Source organism: Protopterus annectens, chromosome 3.part0 (assembly GCF_019279795.1).
Source record: "Protopterus annectens isolate FY-2018-M chromosome 3.part0, PAN1.0, whole genome shotgun sequence".
NCBI lineage: Eukaryota > Metazoa > Chordata > Ceratodontiformes > Protopteridae > Protopterus > Protopterus annectens.
The window spans coordinates 1,715,573,407-1,715,599,859 of NC_056731.1; the positions used below are offsets into that span (position 1 = coordinate 1,715,573,407).

Below are 26,453 nucleotides of genomic sequence, written 5' to 3' on the forward strand. Positions count from 1 at the left end.
AACAACATTAGCAAAACAATGCTAACAGCAATCTAATAACTCTAAATAGCAAGTGTAAACTGCCAAATTCTATATAAACAGACAGAATACTAGTGCGCAAAAGCACCTACTTTAATCCAAATAGTAAACCTGGTACACGGGATACCAAGAAGAAAATAACGGCCAAAGGCCAAATATTGCACCAAATGGCGCAAATATAAGATAACAACTTTATAACTACGCTAATTGAATACCACCAACAGTAACAATTTAACTATATAGAACCAAATAACTAATCTAAGCTAAACAGTGAAGAAAACTTTGAAAAAGGTGAAAATATGCAAACACTTAGCCAGAGCCAAAGAGAAGCACAACCAAACTCAACGACGCGGCAAACGAGATCTGGAGATTGTACTGGTGCACCATGGGATACCTACCTAGCCACGAGCCAACCAGACGTCTTCCAGCTTGTAAATAGGCCGAGTTGAGCCGAGGGTTGGCTCCAATCCCATATGTAAAGAATGAAGGTGAGATAGGATTACTTAACATTACCTATATGCTGAATTCCCAATTCATTGGATTGCATCTTTTCAAACTTTTTTTGCTGGCCAACACCCGGAAAACAATGCATGCTGTGAGAATACATTTAAATGAAATAACAATGGTCACCGCAAAGTGATAAAATAATAATACTCTGTTGAAAACCTATAAAATAATATTACAATCATTCCCAAATGACACGTGGTACTCCTAGAAAAAAGTGATTCACCAAACAAAACTAGTGATTGATGCACAAAGCTTAGTCTTTTAATTAATTACAACTTCAAAACAAGTGCTGTTGCTGTCAAAAACAACTGAAAGCTTTGTATTACAAAAGTACCTCACAGGTCCGTCTGCACAGAAGTAGGCATACCCTTAGTGATTGAAAGGTCAAATGGGCATGTTGTGGTATGGAAAAGACTGCAAGTATTTTTTCCCTTTCTTTTTGCAGGGGGGCAAGCTCCCCCCATGTAGACAGCTTCACTGCCACACTGCCACAAATCAAATATACCAACTCCAAGATCGCACTACCTTCAGGAAAAAGCAAATTACCTTTTTATGTTATTGAATAAATTCATTTTAAACCCTGAATTTCAATTTATAAGCATAGTAAATGGATACAAACACTACCATATTCCGAAGTTGTTCAGTGATGTCAAATGTCACATTTTTTAAGATGGCCAACAAAAATAATTCAATTATACTATTTTCGATGAATAAGGATTTTGGCAAATAGGTATTTTGATAAATACGGTTCAACAAAGACGTATTCAATAAAATGATCGTTCAGTTAAGTGGTATAGACCCATTATAGTCACAGCAATTATTTTTCTTACCTAAAACAATTATTTCACAGAGAAAAATTTTCCTCAGGAAAAACAAAGCAATGGAAGGTATTCTGAAGTAGGGAACATATCTGTCCATCCTTAAAGGATTGCTCACCGACTATTAGTGCCATGGAGCCCACAGAAGGAGCATACTTCTGCGACATGAGAATTCATAAGCCTTTGGTGAGCTGCCTGCTTGTTATATGGAGCTCTGCTCAAGCTCTTAATAAACAGACCACTTGGAAGGCTCCCTTAAGCTTGGAACAGCTGACCAGCTAGCCCTATCCTTGGCAGAATATAACCCTAATAGCTTAGGCTAGTGCAACAGTGATGCAAATATTGAACATCTACTGATTTCATTTTATTTCATTAATAAATATGAGCAATATATTTGTACAAAACTAGCATACCTGTTACTGCTAAGAGCAATGAACAGAAGGCGTAAAAGAGGAGCACCATTGCAAAGCAATATGGTCACACCCAGGTTTGTAAAAAGTAGTCTGTGTATTCTGCTATTCAGCCTGTATCATGGGTTGTTCATCATAATGCAGAAGCAGTGATTAAGCCCTGAAAAACAAAATAAAAGATAAAAATTCAAATATCAGATTGAAATTTTCATAAAGTACACTACAGACCATGGACACAACAAATATTAAGTAATCTAAAATCAGAGTAAGCTAAGATGCTTTACTCTTTTGATCCATATTGTTTTAGAAATTTAATTGTAATGGTTGTATGGCCACCCTTCAGCAGGTCAAATTAATACCATATTCAGCCTGAACATTTTTGACAGCAGGCAATGCAAAATTTGAGATATGATTATCTTATTTACTTGCACACAGGTAAAAAAAAACATTCTGTATAATTTTTCTGCATTTGAAAGATGTCGTTCTTGATAGAAATAACCTGGCAGGCTACCACACAAATGCCATGAACTGAAATGGTAATGCTAGTCACAAATTGATGGGTAGGTGGTTAATGTAATATAAATAATATTGTCAAAATTACTCAATTTATTTATTTGAGTTAAGTTTATTTTGTAAGGTAGAGGACTGCTCTCAATGGACCAATTTCAGGCCTAGTCTGGTGGTATAGAAATAAATAAAGTACGACCAAACATATGTAAGACGCAGTACTCACACAAAGAATAGTAGCACAAAATGCATTGAGTCATACAAGAAAAGTATATAGAAAAAAATACCAAAACTAAAAGTTGATGGTAACATGACATTGTGTGACTAAATTTTTTTTACAATCTATGCAAGACGTCGAAGCATATCTATGAAAAGTATTTTTTAAACGTTTGTTATACTGGGTACAGCACTGCTCCAGTGGCCTGTTTTCAGGCTCAGCCCACAATGTAACATAGAAGATGCTGCATTATTCAGAGAAATATATTAGTATTACATTTTTAACAAATTATGTTTGCAATGAGCATATAGAATTGTTTTATGTCCATAAACGTGTAAAATGAAGGAAGAAAGAAAATAATTTTATGGTGGAGGCAATGGTTCTTTCTTTTGCTCAGTCTGTCAAACATACAAATTACCTGATTGTATCATCAACAGCCTGCATAAAAGCCCAGTGCTGCTTTCCTAATGCTAAGTGAGGGAGAGAGGAAAATAAGAAGTTATGTACCTACCATAACGTTCCATGTTAGTTGTCTTCTTCTCGCCTTCTTTCTTGCTGGATGGGTTCGGAGCCGATCCTCGGCTCCGACTCGGCCAATACTAAAGCTCGAGAGCTAATTCCACCGGCTCGAGGCTCCCCTATATCCCACAATGCTAGGCGGTAACTACTCAGATCTCGTTTGATAGCTATACCAAGCAATCCTAGTCTCCATAGAATGGAGTAGGGAAACCCACCTCAAACAGTCTGCGTAAAGAAAAGGCAGACCTCAGTAAAGATAGAAGAGGTGGGAGAAAGTGTGGGAGTAACAAATTTCGGAAGAAGAAACACAAAAGAATTCCGGTCGGTCTGTCCAGGCTTGGGAGAAGGAGGGAGGGACACAAGAAAGAAGGCGAGAAGAAGACAACTAACATGGAACGTTATGGTAGGTACATAACTTCTTAATGTTAAGTTGTCAATCTCGCCTTCATTCTTGCTGGATAGGACCGCGTCTCTAGCACCTTATCCCGGGTGGCCTATCGGAACAGACTCTTGAGAACAGTGGAACCAAAATTGGCACGGCTTCTGGAAACCATGTCCAATTTGTAATGTGAAATGAATGTATGAGGAGAAGCCCAGGTGGCTGCTGCACAAATTGAATCTATTGGCAACCTGTCCTGAAAGGCTATGGATGTAGCTAATGCCCTAGTTGAATGAGCTCTAGGTCTTGAGGGTAGTTTTTGATGTCTGATCTCATAGATGAAAGTAATTGTAGACGTGAGCCATCTAGAAAGGGATACTTTAGTGACTGGAAGGCCCAATCTACCTTCTGCATATGACAGAAACAATTGATCAGATTTCCTGAATTGTTTAGTCCTGTCTAAGTAATATCTCAGTTGGCAATGAACATCCAAAAAATGCAGCTTTTGCTCTGATCTATTTGAATAGCTAAGGAAAAAAACGGGGAGATCAATAACTTGGTTTAGGTTAATTTGAGAAGAAATTTTAGGTAAAAAGGATGGATTAGTCCGAAGGGATACCCTGTCTTTGTGAAAAACTAAGTAAGGGGGACGACTGCACAGAGCATGGAGTTCAGATACTCTTTTCGCTGAAGTTATAGCTACCAGAAAAAGTGTCTTCCAAGAAAGCAACTTCAGAGAACATGAAGCCGCCGGTTCAAAGGGGGGAAGAATTAAAGATGCCAGAACCAAGTTTAAATCCCATTGAGGCGGAGGGTCTTTGATTGGAGGTTTGAGAAGAAATACACCCCTTAAGAAGGCTTTACAGAGTTTGTGAGCCATGATGCTGGATTCTGAGACACAAACATGAAAATTTGATATGGCAGCCAATTGAACTCTAATGGTTGATGCAGAAGATCCTAAATGAAAGAGTTCTGCTAGAAAGTCTAAAATAGACTGGATAGGTGCAGTAAAGGGATCTATGTTTTTCGATGATGCCCAAAGGGAAAAACGTTTCCACTTGCTAGTATAAATCTTCCGGGTAGAGGATTTATGAGAGGCTATCAAAATATCTCGGACCGACCGAGATATTGAGGGAAGCCTGGCTAAGGTTGGAATCGGAGAAACCACGCTGTGAGGTTCAGAGAAGACAGAGATTGGTGCAGCTGACCCGATTGATGGGTAATCAGATCTGGTACTGGGTCCAGATGCCAAGGCTGCTCCAAAAGGTAACGATGAAGAAAGGGAAACCATATCTGTCGAGACCAGTAAGGGGCAATGAGGATCATTGTCACTCTCAAGGCGATGGCTTTCTGAATTAGTTGAGGTATCAGTGGAAAGGGGGGAAAGGCATACAGAAGTCCCCGGGGCCAATCGTGGACTAGAGCGTCTCTGGTGGGATGGCCTGGTAACGGGAAGAGAGTGAAGAAGTCGTGACACTTGCTGTTTTGGGGAGTAGCAAAAAGATCGCAGGAAGGGTGGCCCCATCTTAGGAATACTTCTTCTAGAACTGATTTCTTTAGAGACCACTCGTGTGGCATGAGAATTGCTCTGCTCAATTTGTCTGCAATAACGTTGGATTTCCCGGGAATATGCATTGCTATCAGAAAACGCTGAGAAGAGATTGCCCATTGCCAAAGTCTGAGTGCTTCTCGACATAAAGGGTATGATCTGGTTCCGCCTTGTTTGTTGATGTACCACACTACGGACATGTTGTCCGTTTGAATTGCAATAGTCCCTTTGGGAAGAGAGTCGTGAAAGGCTTGCAACGCTAAAAGCACTGCTCTCATCTCTAAGACATTTATGTGCAAGTGGCACTCGAAGGGTTGCCACGTGCCCTGGACTGTCCTGCCCTGAAAATGCCCCCCCCACCCGATCAGGGAGGCATCTGTTGTCAACGTGGCAACTGGGGGGGGGGGGAATGAAGGGTCTTCCTTGGATAAGTTGAGGTGATGTGATCCACCAAGACAGTTGATTCTTGCATACTTGAGTTATCAGTATGGTATGGGACATCGGGAGTCGTTGAAAGGACCATTGAGTAAAAAGCATCCATTGGAGGATCCTCATGTGAAAGCGAGCTAAGGGGAGACGGGGAATAGCTGCTGCCATGAGTCCTAGTACCTTCAATACCAGTCTGGCTTTGACTGTGACACACTGTAAGAGAAGGGACACTTGGTTCCGGATGTCTAACACCCTCTGCTCTGTGAGTCTGGCTGAAAGGGTCTGTGTATCTAAAGTGACGCCTATAAAAATAATAGACTGACAAGGCGACAAGGCAGATTTTTCGAAATTTATTGAAATGCCTAGAGCTTGACAAGATTGAATGGTGAAGTCCCTGGATAGGAGAAGCTGATGTCTGGTGGTGGCAGTAAGGAGCCAATCGTCCAGATATGGAAACACCTGGAATCCTTGGCGTCTCAAGTGAGCCGTGACCACTGCCATGCATTTGGTGAACACCCGGGGGGCTGTAGTGAGACCAAAGGGCAGGGCCCTGAATTGGAAGTGACTGGCTCCCAGCCTGAAGCGGAGATATCTCCTGGAGCGTCGGTTCATTTTGATGTGGTAGTACGCGTCCTGAAGATCTATCGAGCACATCCAATTGTCCTGACCCAAGAAGGGTAGAATGGACTGTAGCGTGACCATCCGAATTTTGTTTTTGACAAACTTGTTTACGTAGCTGAGATCCAGTATGGGTCTCCAGTCCCCTGTTTTTTTTGGTACCAAAAAGAATTTGGAGTAGATTCCGGATCCTTGCTGGTCTGCCGGGACTGACTGGGTGACTCTTTTTGATAGCAGCTTTGAAATTTCTAATGCTGCTTGTTCCCTTAGACCGGGTGGAACGTCTGGAAGGGATCTTTTTGGTTGGGTTGGAATATGAATGAAGGGAATTTTGTAACCCTCGGATATGATCGACTGTACCCATTTGTCTTGAGTTAGGGAAAGCCAGGCTTTTGGGTACAGTGATAACCTTCCCCCGACTGCCTCCGAAGGCGGACAGTCGGGCAGCCCCTCAGGGGTGCTGAAAGGGTTTGTCAGAGAACATTTCTCTGCTACCCTGGTTTTGCGGACCTCCTCTGCCTCTAGGGCGGCGTCTATTAATATTCCCCCCTCTGCCTCTAGGGGGGAATCGGCCTTGTGCATCAGATGAGACTCCCTGGGATTGTTTATGAACCACATCTTTCCTCCCCTTTGACCTTTGGGATAGGGTCTAGAAGGGGTAGAAAAACGGACTCCTACGGCAGAGAGAGTCTTACCTTCCACCTCGCACCTGGTCAATGTATCCTTCACCTGTGGACCAAACAATGATGATCCATCAAAGGGAGAATTGGTGAAGGATGCCTTGAAAGGGTCCGCAAAGTTGCATAGCCGCATCCAGGCGTGCCTTCGTAAGGCAACACCTGTGCCTGCGGCTCTACTCGCCCCATCTGCTGCGTATGAGACCAGCCGCATGGAGAAGTTAACAATGGAATTTAGGGTTGCCAACTGGGAGTTCATTGTGTCTTTGAACCCCTCAACTGTAGGATCCTTCATCAGTTCACCCATATCCTTGAGTAAATCTCTTTGGAGACGAGTGAAGTGGCATAAGTAGTTCAGCGACCGCATTGAAAAGGTCGCTGACGAGAACATCCGCTTGCCGTACCTGTCCATGGTCCTAGATTCCTTATTAGGAGGATGGACAGGAACCGAAGGATCAGCTAACTCCTTCTTTGCGGCCGCAGCCACCACCATGGCATCAACAGTGACACCTTTGGATAAAAACTCTTTGTCTTTGGGGGCAGTAATAAATTTGGATGGTCTCCTCGGGGTGGGTTCCACTGAGTCAGGAGCCGTCCAAGCCTTCCTTGCCACCACTTCCATAAGGGGGTCAAAGGGAGGGGACACCCAGGAGGTAGAAGGGTGAGAACCAAACGCCTCAAGATACACTGACTCATCCTCCGAAGGATTAAGGGCTGGCCAGTTCCCCCTCTGTCTGAGTATTTCAAGGATGTCCGCAAAGGAGACATCCTCAGAGGGGGATTGAGGGGACCCTTCGGATTCCTCTAAGTCAGTGTCAGAGGTGATAGACTCAGGGGAGTCAATGTGCTTCCTCTTGCACTGCCTCTCCCTAGGGGGATCTCCTGCAGGGTCAGGAGAGACCTCGGAAGAGGAGGAAATTCCCAATGGGGAATCTTGAGGAGTTGGTTCTCTGCGGTGTGGGACAAGGGGGTGAGTAGAAATCACCGCAGGCACTGTAGATGGAGGGGCTGAAGGAGCTGACTGTGGGGCAGAACCTGGTTCTAGCACGCTCCGCATGACCTCGAAGGCACCCCTGTCAGGCAAGGCCCGAGGCCCTCGCTCCGAAGAGACAAGGGCCTCTCCCGGCACCAACAGAGACGGCTCCGAAGCCGATGCCGGAGCCCAACTCACCAGCGCCGAAGCTCCGAGAGGGAGAGCGGGGTTGGACAAGGGTCCGATGCCACTCACCCCCTCGGAGCCGACGAGGGAAGCTCGGCGCCGAGATCCCTCCAAAGTGGAGATCGGGGCAGATGACGGAGCCGAAATGGAAGGTATCGGATCCGACGCACCGACAGTCATGGCTCCGACAAGCCTTGGCTCCGAACTCGAAGGAGTCGGAGGAGGAATGTAATGTGGAACGGGAATAGCCACTGACTGGTGAGTCGGGCTATGCAGCATTTGGGCCAGTGCCTCGGACTTAAGAAGTCTACTCACCACCCTCTGCAAATCATGGTCTGATAACCTGGAAGACCGAGAGGAATGGGTTTTGTGACTCCGCTCCGAAAGGAGAGGGGATCCTGGCGCCGAGTGCACGGATCCGATAGAGGGGGACCTGGACCTCTTTCTGGAATGTGGCTCCGATAAGGGTATCGGAGCCGATGAAGACTTATCAGCCTCGGCTCCAGCCGGAGCCGAGGTAACAGTATGAGGCTTAAGAACATCGGCTCCGGCCGGAGCCGATGTCGAAGCCTGCTTCGACTTCTCAGCAGTCGACTCAAGAGCAGGAGCCGACTGTTTTGAAGTTTTTGAAGGCTTCCCCGACACAGACTGAGTCGGGGGGCCTTCAGGCTTTAACAAGCCCCGCAAGATCAGCTTGTTCTTGCGTTCCTGCAGGACTCGAGGGCTGAAACCATGGCAAACAGCACATGAGTCCTGCAGGTGCACAGGTCCCAGGCAATACACACAAGAAGTGTGACCGTCTGTCAGAGACATTTTCTGACAGCACGAGTCACACTTCTTGAAGCCTGAGACCTTATCCTTAGACATAGTAAGGTAAGAGAGGCTGTACACACACACAAACCAGACACTCTTTACAGAAAAAATTATTAAAAATTACAGTTATACAGAAACACATACACACAAGCCCCTACAACACTAATCTTAAAAGGGACTAGGGTGAGGGAAGGGCCGAAGGCCTAGAACAAGTAGTAAGAGGGGAAGGGTTTGACAGATAGGGGTCGATATAACTAAATATTAGAATTAAACTATAGAAAATATTTTATAACTAAAAAAGGGGGTTATTAGTAATACCTAATGGTAAATATTAAACTAACCTGCCTGAGCCGGTAGAAAACGCACCTCGTCAGCTATAGCGGCAAACGAGATCTGAGTAGTTACCGCCTAGCATTGCGGGATATAGGGGAGCCTCGAGCCGGTGGAATTAGCTCTCGAGCTTTAGTATTGGCCGAGTCGGAGCCGAGGATCGGCTCCGAACCCATCCAGCAAGAATGAAGGCGAGATTGACAACTTAACATATCCTGTTTTCTTCCTCCTCACTGACATCTCCATGTCACCCATGCAACCAAGCCTTCAACTCTTTATATGCACAAATTAATTCATTCATTCATTACACCTCCTTAACTTCATACAAATTACCCTAACAGTCCATCCAAACAAGATGATCAATCATATTAACTAATCTAGGTATTACTACCTAAATAAAATATCCTAAACCTAGGTAATAAGGCATCAATTACCTACTACCACAACTTACAAAATGTCTCATGCCTCATGGATGGATGTATTCTGCTATGCCTGTAATCAGCCTGCATGTTCTGTAACTGATATCATTGTACTATCTACTTTTTCTTTCTGTATTCACTGTTACTTAATGCTATCTACCTAAAAAATTTGTAAATTGTTATGTGCTTGGAGCTTTTCTCCCCGGGACTCCGCTGAAAATGGATATGTATCCAGTAGGACCATCCCGGTCAACAAATGTAAAATAAATAAATAAATAAATAAAATTACCTAGATTAGTGGGCTGGTTAAGGACAATTTTTAGCCAGGAATCAGGCACACAGCAACTATAAATTATAGAAACAACACTTCTGGAAATGTCATCACCCGAGGCGGAGTAAATCTCATACATACTCGCGTGCGCACACGCGTGCACACACATACACTCGCACTAAGAGATGTATTAGAATATATGCTGTTATCATAAATTTACTTACACAACATGGTAGTACAGTTGTGTAAGTTTACTTACACAGCTGTACTACATTCCTCATTAGATCACTGTTGCAACAGCCTATGCTACTTAAGAATGTTTAATTACATGAGAAGCAGATAAAACAGAGACATTCAAAAAATTGTTTACCTCAGAAGAGGAATGGTTACCAGTAAACTTTTCAAGTTCAAAAGCCAGAAGTAAAAACTTTAACATGTGAGCTTGGCTGTCTAAAATTCTGAATGTTAAAGTGATAGAAGAGCACACTTTCTTCTCAAATCAGTCAAAAGCTTTCTCATCCTTGTCGGAGCGAAAGGGGTTAATATTAGCAAGTTATTTAGCTGAAATAGTTTTAGATAAGGAAATCACTGCATGATCTGGTATAGAGTTAGAAAAAAAGACATCTGTGAGACTAAAGTATCTTATATAACCTGTTAGACTTTCTAGCTTTCTAGAAGCAGATAGTGGCTGTCAGGAAATCTGCAAGCTGTCAGAAAACTATCCTCTACAGCAGATAAAACAGGAGGCATAAGCATATCTCTCAAATGTCTAGATTTTTGGAGAATGTCCAGATTTTTGCCTCAAAATTTCTGTCCGGTCCTCATAAAATGTTGTTTTTTCTGGAAAATCACTGGGATAATCTAAGGAATGCAATTAGTAAATAATGTCATACATTTGAATTTCAAATTTCATATTCTTTAAAAAATGCATTTTAATAGATACCCTGTTATTCTAGCAGCTTTCCAAGCTTATGAGAGCAATGTCTAAATCTGTCCCTATTTATGGGCCTTTGCACCCTCATTATATCAGGCTCTGTCTAGATTTCGTGGGCTAAAAGATTTACAGATATGCTTGAGGGACAGCTGCAAACAATCTGTGGCAAATCATAGGACCATAGGGGGTTACTAGGCTAACAGCACTGGGGCCTTTACAAGACTAGCCAAGAGTTTATCCCCAAAAAAGAAACCTTGGTCAGCATATGTGTCCCTTATCAATGAGGAACACAGATGGAACCCCTGGGACAAATTTGTGGTTTCCCGTCCACTCATCAAGGTTGATCTTGAAGAGGGTCAGCGAGGTACTCTGTTTGACATGTATGGGAAGTCTATTCCAGAGACAGGGCAGCCTCTGAGAGACAAACCTGTCTCTCCAGCAGGTTTTGTTGATGTTGCATATTAGATTTAGGCCCATACTTCTCAACCTCTTAGAGCAAGAAATCTGGACAAAGCCATCAATAATGGAGGGACAAAGGCCCAAAAATAGGGACACGTTTTAAATATTGCTCTTGTAAACTTAAAAAATTAATAGAATAACAGGTTTTGCATTAGCATGAATTTTCTGAAGGATATGAAGTCTGACACTCAAATGTCTGTCATTATTTTCTGACCTCAACCCTCAATAATTTGCCAGAAAAACACAATTTTATGAGAAATGGCCCAAAAATATGAGGCCAAAAAATCTGGACATTCTGCGAAAATCTGTACAGTTGAAAGGTAATTAGGACTTTCAAGCGGGTAATGCGTAAGGAGTTAGACTTCCGGATATGGAGCATCTCTAGTAGGGTAGAGTCCGCTATTGCCTTGCAGGTGAGACACAGATCATCTCTGAGCAATCTGTACGATACTGAGTAGACTGATAGTGATTTGAGCCTGTTCGCATAGGACAGGTGTTGTAGGCCATGGATTCTCTTTGTGAGGTATTTCTGTGGCCTTTCCAGTTGGTGCAGGTGTTTGGAGAGGTACATACCAAACAGAGTGTTATACTCAATTATTGGCCTAATGAGGGAGGAGTACAGAAAGGTAATAACCTCTTTTTTCTGGATGCAATCCCTTTGCTTATGAGATGAAGCAAAGGGCTTTTCTGACCACTGCTGCTACATGGTGGTTGAATGTGAGATTGTCAACTTGAGTACCCAGGTCTCTCACCACAGATGGTATGCTTAGGGGGTTGCCGTTGATGTGGTAATCAGTAGGGGCCATGTTTTTGCCAAATGATATGATAATACATTTTTGTTTGCATTTAACGTAAGGCCATGACTTTGGCACCAGTCATTTGTTGCTGTGAGACCCTCTTGCAGTATGTTAACATCATTTGGGAAGTCAATGACAGCACCCAACTTACAGTCATCTGCAAACTTGGCCAGCTACAGACCTTTTGTCTTTGCCTGGACCTCTGAGAAGTAGATGTCAAAACAGTAGGGGTCCCAGGACAGATCCTTGGAGAACACCACTAGTGATATGTCTGCTGTTAGAGGTGGAGGCACCTATTTTGACCTTGTGGGTCCTATCGGTGAGCCAGTTGGCCACCCACCTGATGAGATAGGAATTTACTCCAAGTTATGTTAGCTTTTCGATGATACCCAAGTGGGGGATTGTGTCAAAGGCCTTGGCCAAGTCAAGGTATGCTGTATGTACTGACTTTTCCTCATCCAGGGACTTGGTGACAGTCTCAAAGAAGTCAACCAGGTTCAAAAGGCAAGATCTGCTCTTGATGAATCTGAAGTGGGTGGGGCCAAGTACTTGGAGATTGCCTATGTCCTTGTTTATGAGCTCCATAATAATATGCTCCATGGCCTTACAGATCAGACTTGTCAAGCTATTGGGGCAATAGTTTCCAGGGTCAGTGGTGGCACCACCTTTGTGCAATGGGATGACAATAGCAGTTCTCCACTTTGCTGGAATGAACCGTGTACTTAGGCTGTGGTAGAATAGGGTGCTCAATGGCAAAGCTAGTTCTTGCTGGAGATGGCGAAGAATACAGCCTGGAATACTATCAGGTCCCATGGAAGCTGTGTTCTTTGCCTTGGATAGGGCCTTTAATGCTTGATCTATGGCGATGTGAGGTGCGGGACAAGTATAGGGGATGTCAAATGGGCCTTGGGGGGATAGGGGGGTGATGCCTGTGCTGAACCTATCTGTTAGTAGGTTGGTTGTGTCAATAGGATCAGTGTAAGTGGTACCATTAAGTACTAATTTGGAACAAAACTGGGCTTTGCCATGGAGGCTCCTGATGTAACTGGAGAAAGCTTTGTGATTTCCCTTTGTTTCGGAGGCTAGTTTCAATTCATAATTGGCTTTGGAGGTTTTCACTAGTAATCTAATTTGCTTGTTGAGGCTGAGGAGGGAGTTTTTCCAGTCTGGAATTTGTTCTTTTACCCTTGGACAACAGTTTCTTCCTTTTGTTGTAAAGCCTGTTGATACAGGATGTCCACCAGACAGGTTTCTGTTTCCTTCAAGAAGCAGGTTTTAGTTCTGTTGGGTATGGCTGAGTCCATGCAGTTGTACAGGTGCTTGTATACTGCATTGGTGTACTGTTCAGTATAGCTGTCTGCATCCTTTGAGGGGGTGGGGCGGTGGTGTGAAGCTACTGATACCCTCCCTTAGGAGGTTGTAGTCAGCTTTTGAGAAGTTTTTTAGCCTGGTTATGGCTGGGGGGGTTGGGTGGGATAGAAACTTCGAATGAGACAGACCGATGATCTGATCTCACCAGGGAGGAACATACTATGGGAGTGGTGCAGCAGTCGTCCATGTTGGTGAGAACCAAGTCCAGAATGTTATCTCCCCGTGTGGGGATGAGACAAGCTGGTCTAGTGAGTTAGAACTGATGAAGTCAAGGAATCATTGGGTGAATGCATTAGTGCAGGAATAGTTCACCAAGTCTATGATAAGGTAGTTGAAGTCACCAAGGATGAGGGTGTTGGGGGGTACCTTGATGGAGTCAAGTCAGTCCAGGTAGGAGGAGTGGGTGTCCTGAGTCATGAAGGGGGATCTATAGTTGACTATAACTTGGATGGGTGTCTTGCCAACTGTCAGTTGAACCTGGAGTAAATCCAGTGTGTCATGCTGGCAAACCAGTCTAGAGGTGTGCCTGTCCTTAATGGAGATAGAGACTCCACCACCATTAGTCTTCCTGACCTCATTTTGGGGTCAGAATGTGAGGAATGAGGTATAGCCTAGTAAGGCAGGGGTGCTCTCCACAGCCCTGAACCAAGTTTCCATGACCACACAGGCATCGGCATTTTCCAGTGAGAAGACAGCCTCCAGTGAGTGTATTTTCAGGTTAAGGCTCCTAACATTAAGCAGCATGACCTTCAATTTGCTTTTTGACAGATCTTTTATTTTGGAAGATTTGTCTTTGGGACAGAGCCAAAAAAAAGGGCACAATAAGGGAGTGAAAAGATTTGGCCAGGATCCAGAATCCCAGGGATGACAGGTGGAGGCCATCTCTGACAAAGCATTGAGACTGTCAACCATGTCATCCCAGGCAGACAGATACTGGATCCCCTTGGAAAGACACCAGAAACTAAGCCAATTGTTGAAGTCAATTATTTTTTGTTGGTGTTGTGGTATCATTCTTGGTGAAGGTAGAATGCTGCTTAGGGCTAGGGTCACACCTGCCTGGGACACATACTTTGACAGCTCAATCATGTCTCTCTTCATATAGTCCAGGGAGGTACATCTCAAGTCATTCACACCAACATGGACAATGACAGAGCCATACTTGCACTTGTTGTGGACAGACATGTGTATTCATGATGTGGCAGATTCTGGCACCTGACAGACAACAGACCATGACCTTCTCCTTGTCGAGCCTGGTGAGGAGCACACTGGTGCTGTGTCTCATAAATGAGTTGCCAATGACTAGTATGTTTGGTTTATTGTTATACCTTATGAGCTGTGTCGGTTTATTGTTATGCCTTATGGGCTGTGTTTGTGAGACACTGTTGTGTTGTCTGCTGTGTGTGATGTGTTTGGTGTTGTGTGAAGAATGTGAGTGTGTTTTGGAGGTCGCTGCTGTTTAGGTAAGTTTTTATTGAGGACCTCTACATAGGTGGGTGTGTGTTATGCTTGGCTATGTGATGTGGGTGGTGTGGTGTTTGTGCTGGCAATCTTCTCTTTGTCAGGAGTACTCACTATGGCACGAGACAGCATGGATTCCAGGTTACTGATGTACATGCATTTCTCACAAGTAGAAGAAATATGTGCTAGGAGAAGAGGGCTGTCAGTGAACATGAGGCAGTGGCTACACTGTCTCAGTATGCCCATGTCGACCAGGCTGGCAAGCAGGAGAAACTGATGGGAATTGTCCAGATATAGTGTTCTGAATACTTGGGTGGATTTATGGAGAGAGGAGTTTGATAAGGGTTTGTCCACATGAGTGTAGACCACAAAAACCTTCTTAAATGTAAAATAACTGGTGTGACGCCCGTGCCCAGCAATGAAGAAGCCTCAATCCTCACCAGTAACACCAGGGAGGTTGTCTCCTAGAAGAGAGGAAGGGATAACTAATACACACAGTAAAGTACAATTTCCCTTAAGTGCACACAGAGATCACAGTCAGTCTGGGGCTGGTTGCTCCCTTGCTCACCAGGTCCCCAATAAGACTCCCCATTGGCACAGCTATAGGGTCCAGATCTCAGCCTAGCTGGGCAAGCTAAAACCTCCAGTACCCTCTCTGTCCAACCAGTGCTTCGTGTCCCTGCCAAGTAGCTGACACACCACACATACACTTTGAGATAAGTATTTATACAACTTCACAGACACTCCTGGGAAAGGCTGACACAGATTCTACAGCTGTGCCCATTTACCCAGGCCATACGGTAGTAATCCCTGCCACCACCCAGCTAATAATATCAACTACTAAAAGGCCCTTAAAAGGGTGTCCAATTGTTACTGTGCAATATTATTATCCCATGGTAATGTGACTATTCAGTCTAGGCTTATTGGAAGGGCTTAGACAGCAAGTAGACTCTATAAATATATACTGTACTCTAAAGCATAATATATCTCTACATAAACCAGCCACAGGTAGAAGGTTTTAAAAATATTTAATAATAAATAATTAAAACACAAGACAAAACTACTACACCACAGAGATATCTAAGAGTTCAGAGATCACACAGAAACTTAAAATAATTCAGTAGGACATGTCTGATTTCAAAGAAAAATACCTAATTAATCTTTACTAGCTTTAACTATTCCTACAAGAAATCACAGTGCTAGAAACTTACATGTGAGCTTAGGCATAGTGCTGAGTTAGATAGCCAAGATCAAAATGTTCTAAGTCTCTAGTGAAAAATAGTATGTAAACATTACTAACAAACATGTCTCTAAGGCCCTCCCAAATTACATCATTTTTGACACTTAGGTTTTCCCAGTATTCATATTGCATCATCTTAACACCTGGTCTGAGTTCTCAGGCCACAAACTGCATTATTTAGCAATCTAACACCTGCTCAGAAACTTACAACAATACAAGGCATTTCACATACACACTCTAGCACAAACCAGAGCAATAAAGCACCTTCCACATATAAATTCTGGTCATAAACTTTAGCCTTAAAACAATGGGCATGAAACCTTCATCCAGACGCACTGGAGCCGAATTCTAACATGAAAGGGTCACAACATGCTTCACTGGGCCAGTAGAGTGCAATGTTGTCACATATTTTGCAGTTCCACATTTCACAGTAATCTTTTACACTCAAAAAACATGCTTGTATTTTACATTTATTTACAAATGCCAGAATTATATATCAAATTCTGTTTGACTAGGTTGGCAGCCTTCACCCATCTCTCCCCAATCGTAACAACTGGACTGAAGCACAAGTGCTAAAACCAAAACTAAGATGCTTAGAATAGCAGATAAATTTAATCAGGCTACTAACAAACACTAATAAGTACAGCAGAATAAGAGCACTTGAGCACTTAAGAGCACACTGCAACGCAAAATAAGGTAATAAAGTACGTAGAACACAGTTACAGTAAGAGCAGCTGAATAAAGTGTAATTTATTTAAGTGGAGAGGGAGAAAAAAGAATAGAATTCAAGATTAAAGGACAACAATTGGATTCTATTATTAAATGCTCAACTTCTCTGTCCTTTTTCTCCCTATTTACTGTCCCAGCTATGAATAAACAAGAATGCACATTTAAAATATTTTAAATTGACTGTTCTCTCTACTAGAACAGTACCTTACTGTACTGTGGTAGTTTCACTTTCAAAAAACTTTTTTCCGCCCTGAAAAAGCTTGCTGCAGTCTCAAATTCATTGATGTCATCAAGGCCAATGAATACAGGTAGTTTTCTGGCCAATTCCCTCCCAAAACTGACATCACTACTACCATCATAAAAACCCACCCATGCTGTGAGGTCACAGCTCCCTGGTCTTTCCCCTACCCATACAGAAACTAAAGGCTAGAACAAAAAAAGAGTACATGAGTCAAGTCCCCTGCTGTGAGCTGTCAAGCAGGTAACAGCTCAAATTATCCTTAAACACTTTGAGAGCTAGGGAAGTTAGGTGTGAAGGAGGATGAGAGATGAGTCAAACTAGTACAATTCAGGCTTCACAAAAGACTGCAATTTAGCCATTCTAAAAGGAAGCAGCAGTAAAAAGCACTTTGAAAGACTGTTCTGTGGCATTTGCACTGTGTGTGTTTTAAGTAGTCATTGAATGGCATGAAATGTTACTTAAAACTAACTGACTAAATGACCGCACTGTATGCATGTAAAATCAATGCAGTGACAGGATCTTTAGGAAGAAAGAGGCCTGCGTGATGTATTTTTATTTACAGACAAGCACCGCATTGTGGGATACCTAGAGGCAGAGTAAGCAATCAGAATTACTTCAAGATCCCAGACCCCATGTGGTCAGACTCAGAAATTATGTATAAAAATATTTAAAACCTGTAAATAGTCCCACAGTGGTGTTAAAATGTAGGAAACACCAAATCATGATGAAATAAACATGCTTTTTGAGTCTGTGGGTGCAGTTCTCCTTTACGAAACAAAGGGGGTTGGCCTTTCCAAATGCTCTGTTTGTACACAGTAGACAGAGCTGATGAAATGGGCATGGGAGGAGTGTCTGAAATAAAAGAAGCAAGGGGTTATTCCTTCCCAAATTATCTCACTGTACCCAGTTGAGTGAGCAAATGAGATGGGGCTGGGAGGAGTGTCAAAAAACAAATTTACAGCAGGGGCGGGCAATTTCAAATCCGCCAAGTTTAAGAATATAACACTTGGGCAGGAGAGTGGGCAAAAACAAACTGCAGACAGAGACCACCAATATTCAATCAATATTCAATGAAACAAATAAATAAATGCAGTACAGTTTTGTTAACTATCAAGTGCAAAAAAGTATACTTATATCAGCTTTGTATATCCAGATGGTTGTAGAATCAGTCACAGGCAGCTAAACAGCTCTGCTACGGAGCACAATTACACAGAAATGTAACAATACCAGTAGTATTAAACAAAAGATAGACCCTCAGGCACTCAGATAAACACAAAACGTCACAGAATGTAAAACACCCACCACTATGAAACTGGCTGACTTAGGGCTCAAGTGCTGAACTAGCCCTGAGGAAATAAACTGCAGACAGATACCACCAATATTCAATCAATATTCAATGAAACATATACATTTATTGTTTGCTTATTTATTTACTTACTTATGTACTTATTTATTTGACATTTGCTTACCCGGAAAGTCCAACTGGGTACGAGCCCATTTTCAGTGGAGGCCCAGGGAGAAAAGCTACACAGTACACATTAAACAGAATTAAAAAAAATTGAACAATGGTTACAAATATTAAGTCAGTAACAAAGTAGTACAATATGTGAAATATAATAAAATAAGTAAAATATTAAGGCAGGCAATAAGGTTGACCATACATTAAATGCAAGGTAGAAGAGAGTTCCTAATGTGCATGTTACATAATGATGCAGGAAAAATATATAACAGAATAAGTAATAAGTCATAAAAGCCATGTAATTTTTCCTGGCAGGAGAACTAGAAAGTAAATTTCAGTCAAATTCTGGGATAGAGAAAAGTTAGTGTAAGAATATAAAGAAAGGACATTAGAATGTTAAGGAATTAAAGAGAGGTAAGGCTAGAAAGTAGGTAAAGCAGGAAGAGAAGTAGAATATAAAGAGAAAGTCATATTAAGAGTGGAGAAGAAGGGAACAGAAAAGAGTACTAAGATGGCAAGGAGCATGGGCAGATCCAGTTACTGGTTAGATGTTCCTTCAGCCTAGACTTGAAGAAATAGTAGTGGGATATAAGTCTGATTGTTTCTGGAATGCTATTCCATGATTTGACAACACAGTGAGAGTACAGACTTAACCCATTAGATCTCTGAGGTTTGTAAATAGATAGTAGATATTTTCAACAGGAGCATAGGTCATGAGATGGAATATAGTGCTGAAATAGTGATGATGTAGTTTGCGAAAATGAGAAGTTGTACAGTAATTTGTGAGTTAGTGTTAGTTGATTAAAGGTGAGTAGGTGGGGTAGTTCAAGCCAATTTAAGGACTTGAGAGCACAGCAATGGTGAGAGTAGTGGGCCTTCCCCATGGCAAATTTAGCTACTTTATTATAACACTAGCTAAGTTTTGTTTTGAGGGAAGAGTGAAGATTGGTTAGGATAGGCAAAGTATATAGAAGGGAAGATAAGAGATAGGTGGTGCCAAGGGTTATTCTTTTGGAGCTGGAAATGAATTTCTTAGATCTATACACCATGCCCAATTTTTGATTACTTTTTTTTTTTTAATGATGTTACTGATATGTAGGTCAAACTTAAGACTGTTGTCAATAGTTACACCTAACAGTTTTGTATGTGAAACCACAATGATTAAAGTATTGTTCATAGGAGTAATAGCAAAGTTAGAGACATCTGAAGAAAAGTGTTTTGGTAAACATAGTAGAAGTGTAGTTTTTTTTAGGTTAAGTAGTAAATGGTTGTTGGTGACCCAAGCAAAGTTAGAGGCATCTGAAGAAAAGTGTTTTGGTAAAAATAGTAGAAGTGTAGTTTTTTTCAGGTTAAGTAGTAAATGGTTGTTGTTGAGCCAAGACTCAATGGAATTGAATGCTTCTTGCATTAAACTCTGTAGATGAGAGAGAGTCCTGGCAGAGCAGATTAATGCAAAGTCATCAGCATACTGAATTAGAGTGGCTTATTTGCTGGCAGTATTAAGATATGAACCTGAAACAACTAGAGTGGCTAGAACTGCCCAGCTTAATTCAATTCAATCAACTCTTAACAGCGCACAAAATTTTGTACCACCCTGAGGATACCCCCTCACTTATACCATTAAGCCGTATAGCAACTTCAGATCCCTACGATCAGCCAACAAACTACTGGTCCAAACCCACAAAGCTAATAATACTGCTGGTGAATCCCTGTTTGCCAACTTTGTTGGCAAAACCTGGAATCCGTTGCCAAACTATATAACCCTACAATCCTCCATAGGTCTCTTCAAAAAATAACCTCAAACAGTATCTCAAAATTAACTGGCTTTGCCCGTGTACCAACCCTGATTAAGTTAAATACTGAAAAGATGATATCTAAATATTGTAACATGCAACTACTTCACCAAGCTCTGTATACTATCTAACGTCTCTTGCCTTTAATTGTGTCTGACTACGTGAATTGTGTGTCCCTATTAGGGAACACCCCGAACTATTGTACATAATCACTTTCTTTTTATACTTTGTTGTATGCTTTGTTTTATACTTTCAAATGTTATCTATGTAGTTTTGTCTATTTGGAGCTTTTCTCCCTGGGCCTCCGCTGAAAATGGACATATATCCAGTCGGACTATCCTGGTAAACAAATGTAAAATAAAGAAAATTAATTAATTAATTAATTAATTAATAAAAATGTTGAAGAGAAGTGGATCTAGTATTGAGCCTTGGGGTATCCCAATGATAAAAGGTAAGTAACGAGAGAAGTCAGAGTTCCTGTTAGAGAGATATCTAGTGAACCACTGTAAGGATGTTTTGGTTAAGCCCAGAAGAGATAGTTAGGACAACAGTTGGGGTGGGAGACAGTATCAGAGGCTTTGGATAGCTCTAAGAACAGAGATGAGACAAAGTTTCCTGAGTCACAAGCTTTGTTGACAGTGTCAGTAAAGGATAGTAGAGCAGTGATAGTGCTATGTGCTGGTCTGAATCCATGCTGGATGGGAGAGAAAAGATTATTGTCAAGTAGGTACTGAAGAAGTTGTTTATGGATACATTTTTCTAGAACTTTTGATAGTGGTGAAAGAATAGCAATTGGCCTATGGTTAGAGATTTCTGTGGAGGTGCCACCTTTGTGGAGAGGAAGGATGAAGGATTTTTTTTAAAAGGGAGGATCCATCCTTGATGGATCTATTAATGATTATTGAGACAGGCTAGGCAATTGAGTCAGTAGACATTTTTAGAAATTCGTTAGGAAGATTGTCTGCTGATGGGGGCATCGCCTGAGCTTGCACAGGAAGCAGCAATATCCTAGATCTGATCATTACCAACATGGCCGACTGGTGTTCCACAACAAAGGTCAATTCCTCGTTGGTTAGACCTGACCACAAGCTAATAGGCCTAGACATCCACATCCTGCCCCCACCCCCCATTAGGGAAACCACCGTAAAAAATTTCTCCAAAGCCAACTTCACACTTAAGACAGAAGTGGCAAACTTCATGACAGCCATGCAGAAGGACAACAGAGGTATGACTGCTGAATACTACACAAATGCACTTTATAAGCACTTAAACAAGTGCATGGATCGTGCTATCCCTAACAGAGCCAAGATTCTATCCTCCAAAAAAAGGAAGCCAATCTGGTGGTCCCCTGCCATAAACAAACTCTACAACAGAAGAAAGAAACTGTTGCAAAAAAGAGTAAAATCCCAAGACTGGAAGAACTCCCTGATCAACCTCAGTAAGAAGCTGAGCTCCCTCATAAAATTGTCCAAAGCTAGTTATGAAAACAAAATTGCCACTGATTCGAAAGACAACCACAAAGCATTCTATAGCTATGTCAAGAATCTCAATGGCAACACTTAGTTCTGCTCTGAGTTACAGCACAATGGCACTAAATATACAGAACCAACTGATATTGCCAACATCCTGGCAGATAGGTTCAGTGCTAACTTTACTCCCCTCACCCCCTAAAATGCCCATCTCTATACCGGGAGAATGCAAAGTTCCTGTAATCACGGCTGCACAGGTAAAAAACACACTCTCCAAAGCCAGGAACACAGCATCCATGGGACCTGACAACATCCCAGGCTGCGTTCTACATGAACTACAGAATGAACTGGCACCTCACCTAAGCACCATGTTCAATCACAGCCTCACCTCAGGCTTTGTGCCCACTGAATGGTGCACAGTGACGGATATCCCACTCCACAAAGGGGGAGCCACCATAGACCTCGGGAACTACTGCCCCATTAGCCTAATGAGCCTGGTCTGCAAGGCCATGGAACGTATCATCATGGAACTTATAAAAAGAGACATAGGTAATCTCCAAACTCTGGACCCCACCCAGTTCGGGTTTGTAAAAGGCAGATCATGTCTCCTAAACCTGATTGACTTCTATGAAGCAGTCACCAAAGCCGTAGAAGAGGGTAAGGTGGTTCACACAGCCTATCTAGATCTCGCCAAGGCTTTTGACACCCTCCCCCACTCTGGAATTATAGATAAACTCACTAAACTAGGCATAAATCCCTATGTCACAAGATGGGTTTCCAACTGGCTCACTGACAGAACCCACACTGTGAAAGTAGCAGACTCCAAATCCGACTTCAGACCAGTGACAAGTGGAGTACCACAGGGTTCAGTCCTGGGTCCTCTCCTGTTTGGTATCTACTTTTCTGAAGTACAGGCTAACACAGAAGGTCCTTGGCTAACGGTGTTTGCAGATGACTGCAAACTAGGAGCCATAATTGAAACTCCTAACGATGTGGACATCCTACAAAAGGGCCTCACTGAGACAGATGCCTGGTGTCAAAGCCATGGCCTCAAGCTCAGTGCCAAAAAGTGCATTGTCATACCCTTTGGTAAAACCTCTGCACCCATGAGCTACCACATAGGTGGTAGTCTACTTAACACTGAAAGTGTGATAAGAGACCTTGGTACACAGATGGACAGTAGTCTCTCCTTTGATAATCACATCGCCACAGTAGTCAGGAAATCCTTCTACGTGGGACATCTCATCACAAAAGGTTTCTCATCCAGGAAAAAAGAGGTTATTGTTCCCATCTACTCGTCACTCATTAGACCCATTATAGAGTACAATGCCCCTTTTGGTATGTACATCACAAGACATCTACAACAGCTGGAAAGGCTGCAGAAATACCTCGCAAACAGGATTACCGGCCTCAAACAGATGCCCTACACAGACCGTCTCAAAAAACTCCAGCTTTACTCCATCGCATATCGCCTACTCAGAGGCGATCTCTGCCTAACATACAAAGCTATGTCAAACCCATAGCTGTTGGACATGCTCCATTTAAAGAAATCCCAATCCCTCTGAGCTACACCCTCTAGGACCTAAACCTTCTCACCACAATAAACAGAACATGCTGGCGGGATAGATTTCTGTCCCAGAGACTTCCCATACTCTGGAACAAACTACCTATCTATATCAAACAAAGCTCCTCATTAGCATTCTTCAAGAAAAATCTGGATGATTGGATGGGAAATAGGAAATTCACCCCAGGGATCACCTCTATGGCTATGCTCGACAGGGGCACAGGAGAATAATTTTCTTGGGTGGCGAAAGCCAGGGTACCTTTTTGGCTAGGCTTGTATAGGCCCTAAGGCCGATAGCCTAGTACCTACCTATGAACATATTATAAAGGAAGCAGAACTGGTTGAAGGGAAAATGTGAAGTGACAGGTAACAGTAGGCTGAGAGAGGGTAGAGGGAGATGGAGGGAATTTGTTAGTAATGGAAGCTATGCTATCAATGAATTAAGAGTTAAACTGAGTTGCTATGTCAGGAGAGGTACTAACACAGGATGGCTGGGGGGAGGACTGACTTCCTGGGTTTAGGATTTTTTTTGATAGTGTGCCAGAAGGTTTTTGGACTGGATTTGTGCTGATCTTTTGGCTTTGCATAGAGCTGTTTTCATCTAAATTAACTTGTTTCTTTACAAGGTTACACAGCGCTTTGAAATGCTGTAAATTACAGACTCTTCTGTTTTAGGTAAGTTGTCCAAGACTTGTCTCTTTTTGCATGAGTGATCAGGTATAGACAGAAAGCCAAGGAGTTTAGCTGGTTTTGACTCTTTTCCTTCTGATGGGAGCTAAACTGTCTAAAGTGTTTAGGAATGTAGAATTAAATTATTCAACTGCAACATCTAGTGGCAAATGAAACAAATAAATAAATTTAGTACACTTTCGTTAACTATCACTGAAATAGATCAAGTGCAAATAAAGTACATTTATATCAGCTTCGTATATCCAGATGTTTGTAGAATCAGTCACAGTCAGTTAAACAGCTCTGCTACTGCTTACTAGACTACGGTAGCAGACATACTTGTAATTGTAGAGTATCTACATGCATGTGTCAGGTCAGACTGCAGGTGTGGATCTGGTTTTCCAATGCACAAACGTGCACATCTATGGTGAAGGACAGCAAATTATGTAGTATTGGGGGTTGTACTGTACATGTGCAGACATGCTGCATCCATCCTGTACCAATGCCACATGTGGATCTGCTGACCATACTCCCCTCACACAAATACCTATGTCCCTCCAGTCTGCATGTGGGATGGCAGCCTGCAGCTGGTGAGTATGCAATTGTACTGTTGTGGTTTTCCAATACCCCAGGCATGTGAAGGCCATGCAGTGTACCATGCACACAACGGTCACTCATAGCCATATTGCTTTATGTGCATGTTCACTTGTGTTGGGGTCAACTGCATTGCATCACAGTGGTCACAACAGGGGGCTATCTGATGAGAATGTATCATCCCTGTAACATAATTCATGGCCTGTCAGTGCAAGACTTATGGACAGAGCACAAGACAATGGGTGGACAAATGGCCTAAGGTAGGGACATGTGTGAAACATTACTGTCATATAGTGGATATAAACAGTGTATACACCCCTGTTAAGATGCCAAGTGTCTGTGATGTCTATACAAATTGAGATCACAATACGTCAGTCCTCATCTTTTCCAAACTGTAATGTGACCTATGACATGAACAGTCCCCTGTACAATCAATCAATCTGTTGGCCAACAAATATGGAGTATACAAACCTCACAATATGCTGGATGCATATGTGTGCACACCCTTCAGATAATATGTTATTGCAGCAGCTTGTGATTTACTGACAGCATACAGTCCGCTTGGGTACACGCCAGCCATCAAGCAAAGGCACTCTGACTAACACCAAACAACAGCCTGCTGTTCAAGTGGGATAATCATGGCATTTGCTCAGTCCCCTGCAACAGCAACAGCCATGGCTTGCAGACAGCGTACAAAGCAGCAAAGGGATCCCATATTTGAAAGCTAACAGTCAAGAGTAGGGTACAACATTACCACAGCATTGCATACACTATGGAACACAGTGGAGACAGTTGTCAAAAGGTGGACTGAATATGGGACAACAGTGCTGTTGAAAAAAAACTGATGTCCCTCCAAAAATGATGACAACACATGTCAAGACCTGATCAGGGAGGTTGCCAGGGGACATACAGCAACACCAAGGGAGTTGCAAGAACCTCTTGCTAGTACTGGTGTTCTGTACTACCAGTGGGAAAAGTCTCCTGCATTCTGCATACGTCTCCCCTATGGGGTAGGGTCAAAATATGGAAGCATTTCCACACACCAAAAACAGCCAGTGGTGGATACAAACTGCAATACAGCACATCATGTCTCCCAAAGGCAAGTGTGAAAATGTGGTATGGTGTAATGAGACTAAGGCTCAACCTCATAGCCACAATACCAACAGGTATGTATGGTGCACAAGCAACACCTCTCATAACCTGAACACCAACATCCCCATGGCGAATCACACTGGTGGCAGTGGCCTGTTGTGGGGCTGCCGTTCCACAGACAGAACAGGGTCTGTAGTCATGGTCGTGGGAATTCAGAACATTTCCTAATAAGACCCACTTCTGGCCAAAATCCATCAGGCATCTGCAAGAACGCTGAGGATGAGGAGCTGTGTCAGACTTCAACATGACAAAGAACTGAAGCATACATCCAAGGCTACCTAAAAATGGTTCCACCTGAATACAAACATGGTTGTGGATTGGCCAGAGACTACATCTACACCAGAACGAAAACACCACTGTGACCTGATGAGGGCTGTATACATGAGCTGCCCTTGCAATCTGACAGAGTTGGGTGACCTTTGTATGGAACTGTGGCCAAATAATGCCAAGTCAGGATGTGCAATGCTGATAGACACCTTCAAGAAGAGTGAATGCTGTAAGCCACTTACAAGGTGCTTCAACAACTTATCATTATAACAGTGTGCACAAGTATGCAATCAGCATATTGTACATATTCCAGTCATCATATTTTACACTTAACACGTGTTTATTTATCGATTGGATTGCACAGGTCATATGTCACATAGAAGGTGGGTGACATATTTGAATGTATCATTGTGATCTCATCTTGTATACTACAAGAACATGGCATGTTAACAGGGCTGAGTACACTTATCACATCCACTGTAAGCTTACAAGGCTGGTAGTGTAACAGGAATTGTGGGACCATACATTCACTGCTTGTCTGAAGATCTGACACTCACATGTATGTCATTAATCAGTGATGTCACTCCTCAGATCATCCCACATATGTAACAGAGAAA

At 42.6% G+C, this 26,453-nt stretch overlaps 1 protein-coding gene across 1 annotated transcript in view; it reads right to left on the reverse strand.

Moving 5' to 3' along the window:
* KIAA0319 (KIAA0319 ortholog) overlaps positions 1 to 26,453 on the reverse strand; it is a 2,335,945-nt gene that overhangs the window by 2,222,706 nt on the left and 86,786 nt on the right. The window contains exon 2 of the mRNA XM_044065978.1: positions 1,757 to 1,913. Coding sequence (XP_043921913.1) covers positions 1,757 to 1,805 — 49 coding nt within the window. The 5' untranslated portion in view covers positions 1,806 to 1,913. The remainder of the gene's footprint in view (positions 1 to 1,756; positions 1,914 to 26,453) is intronic.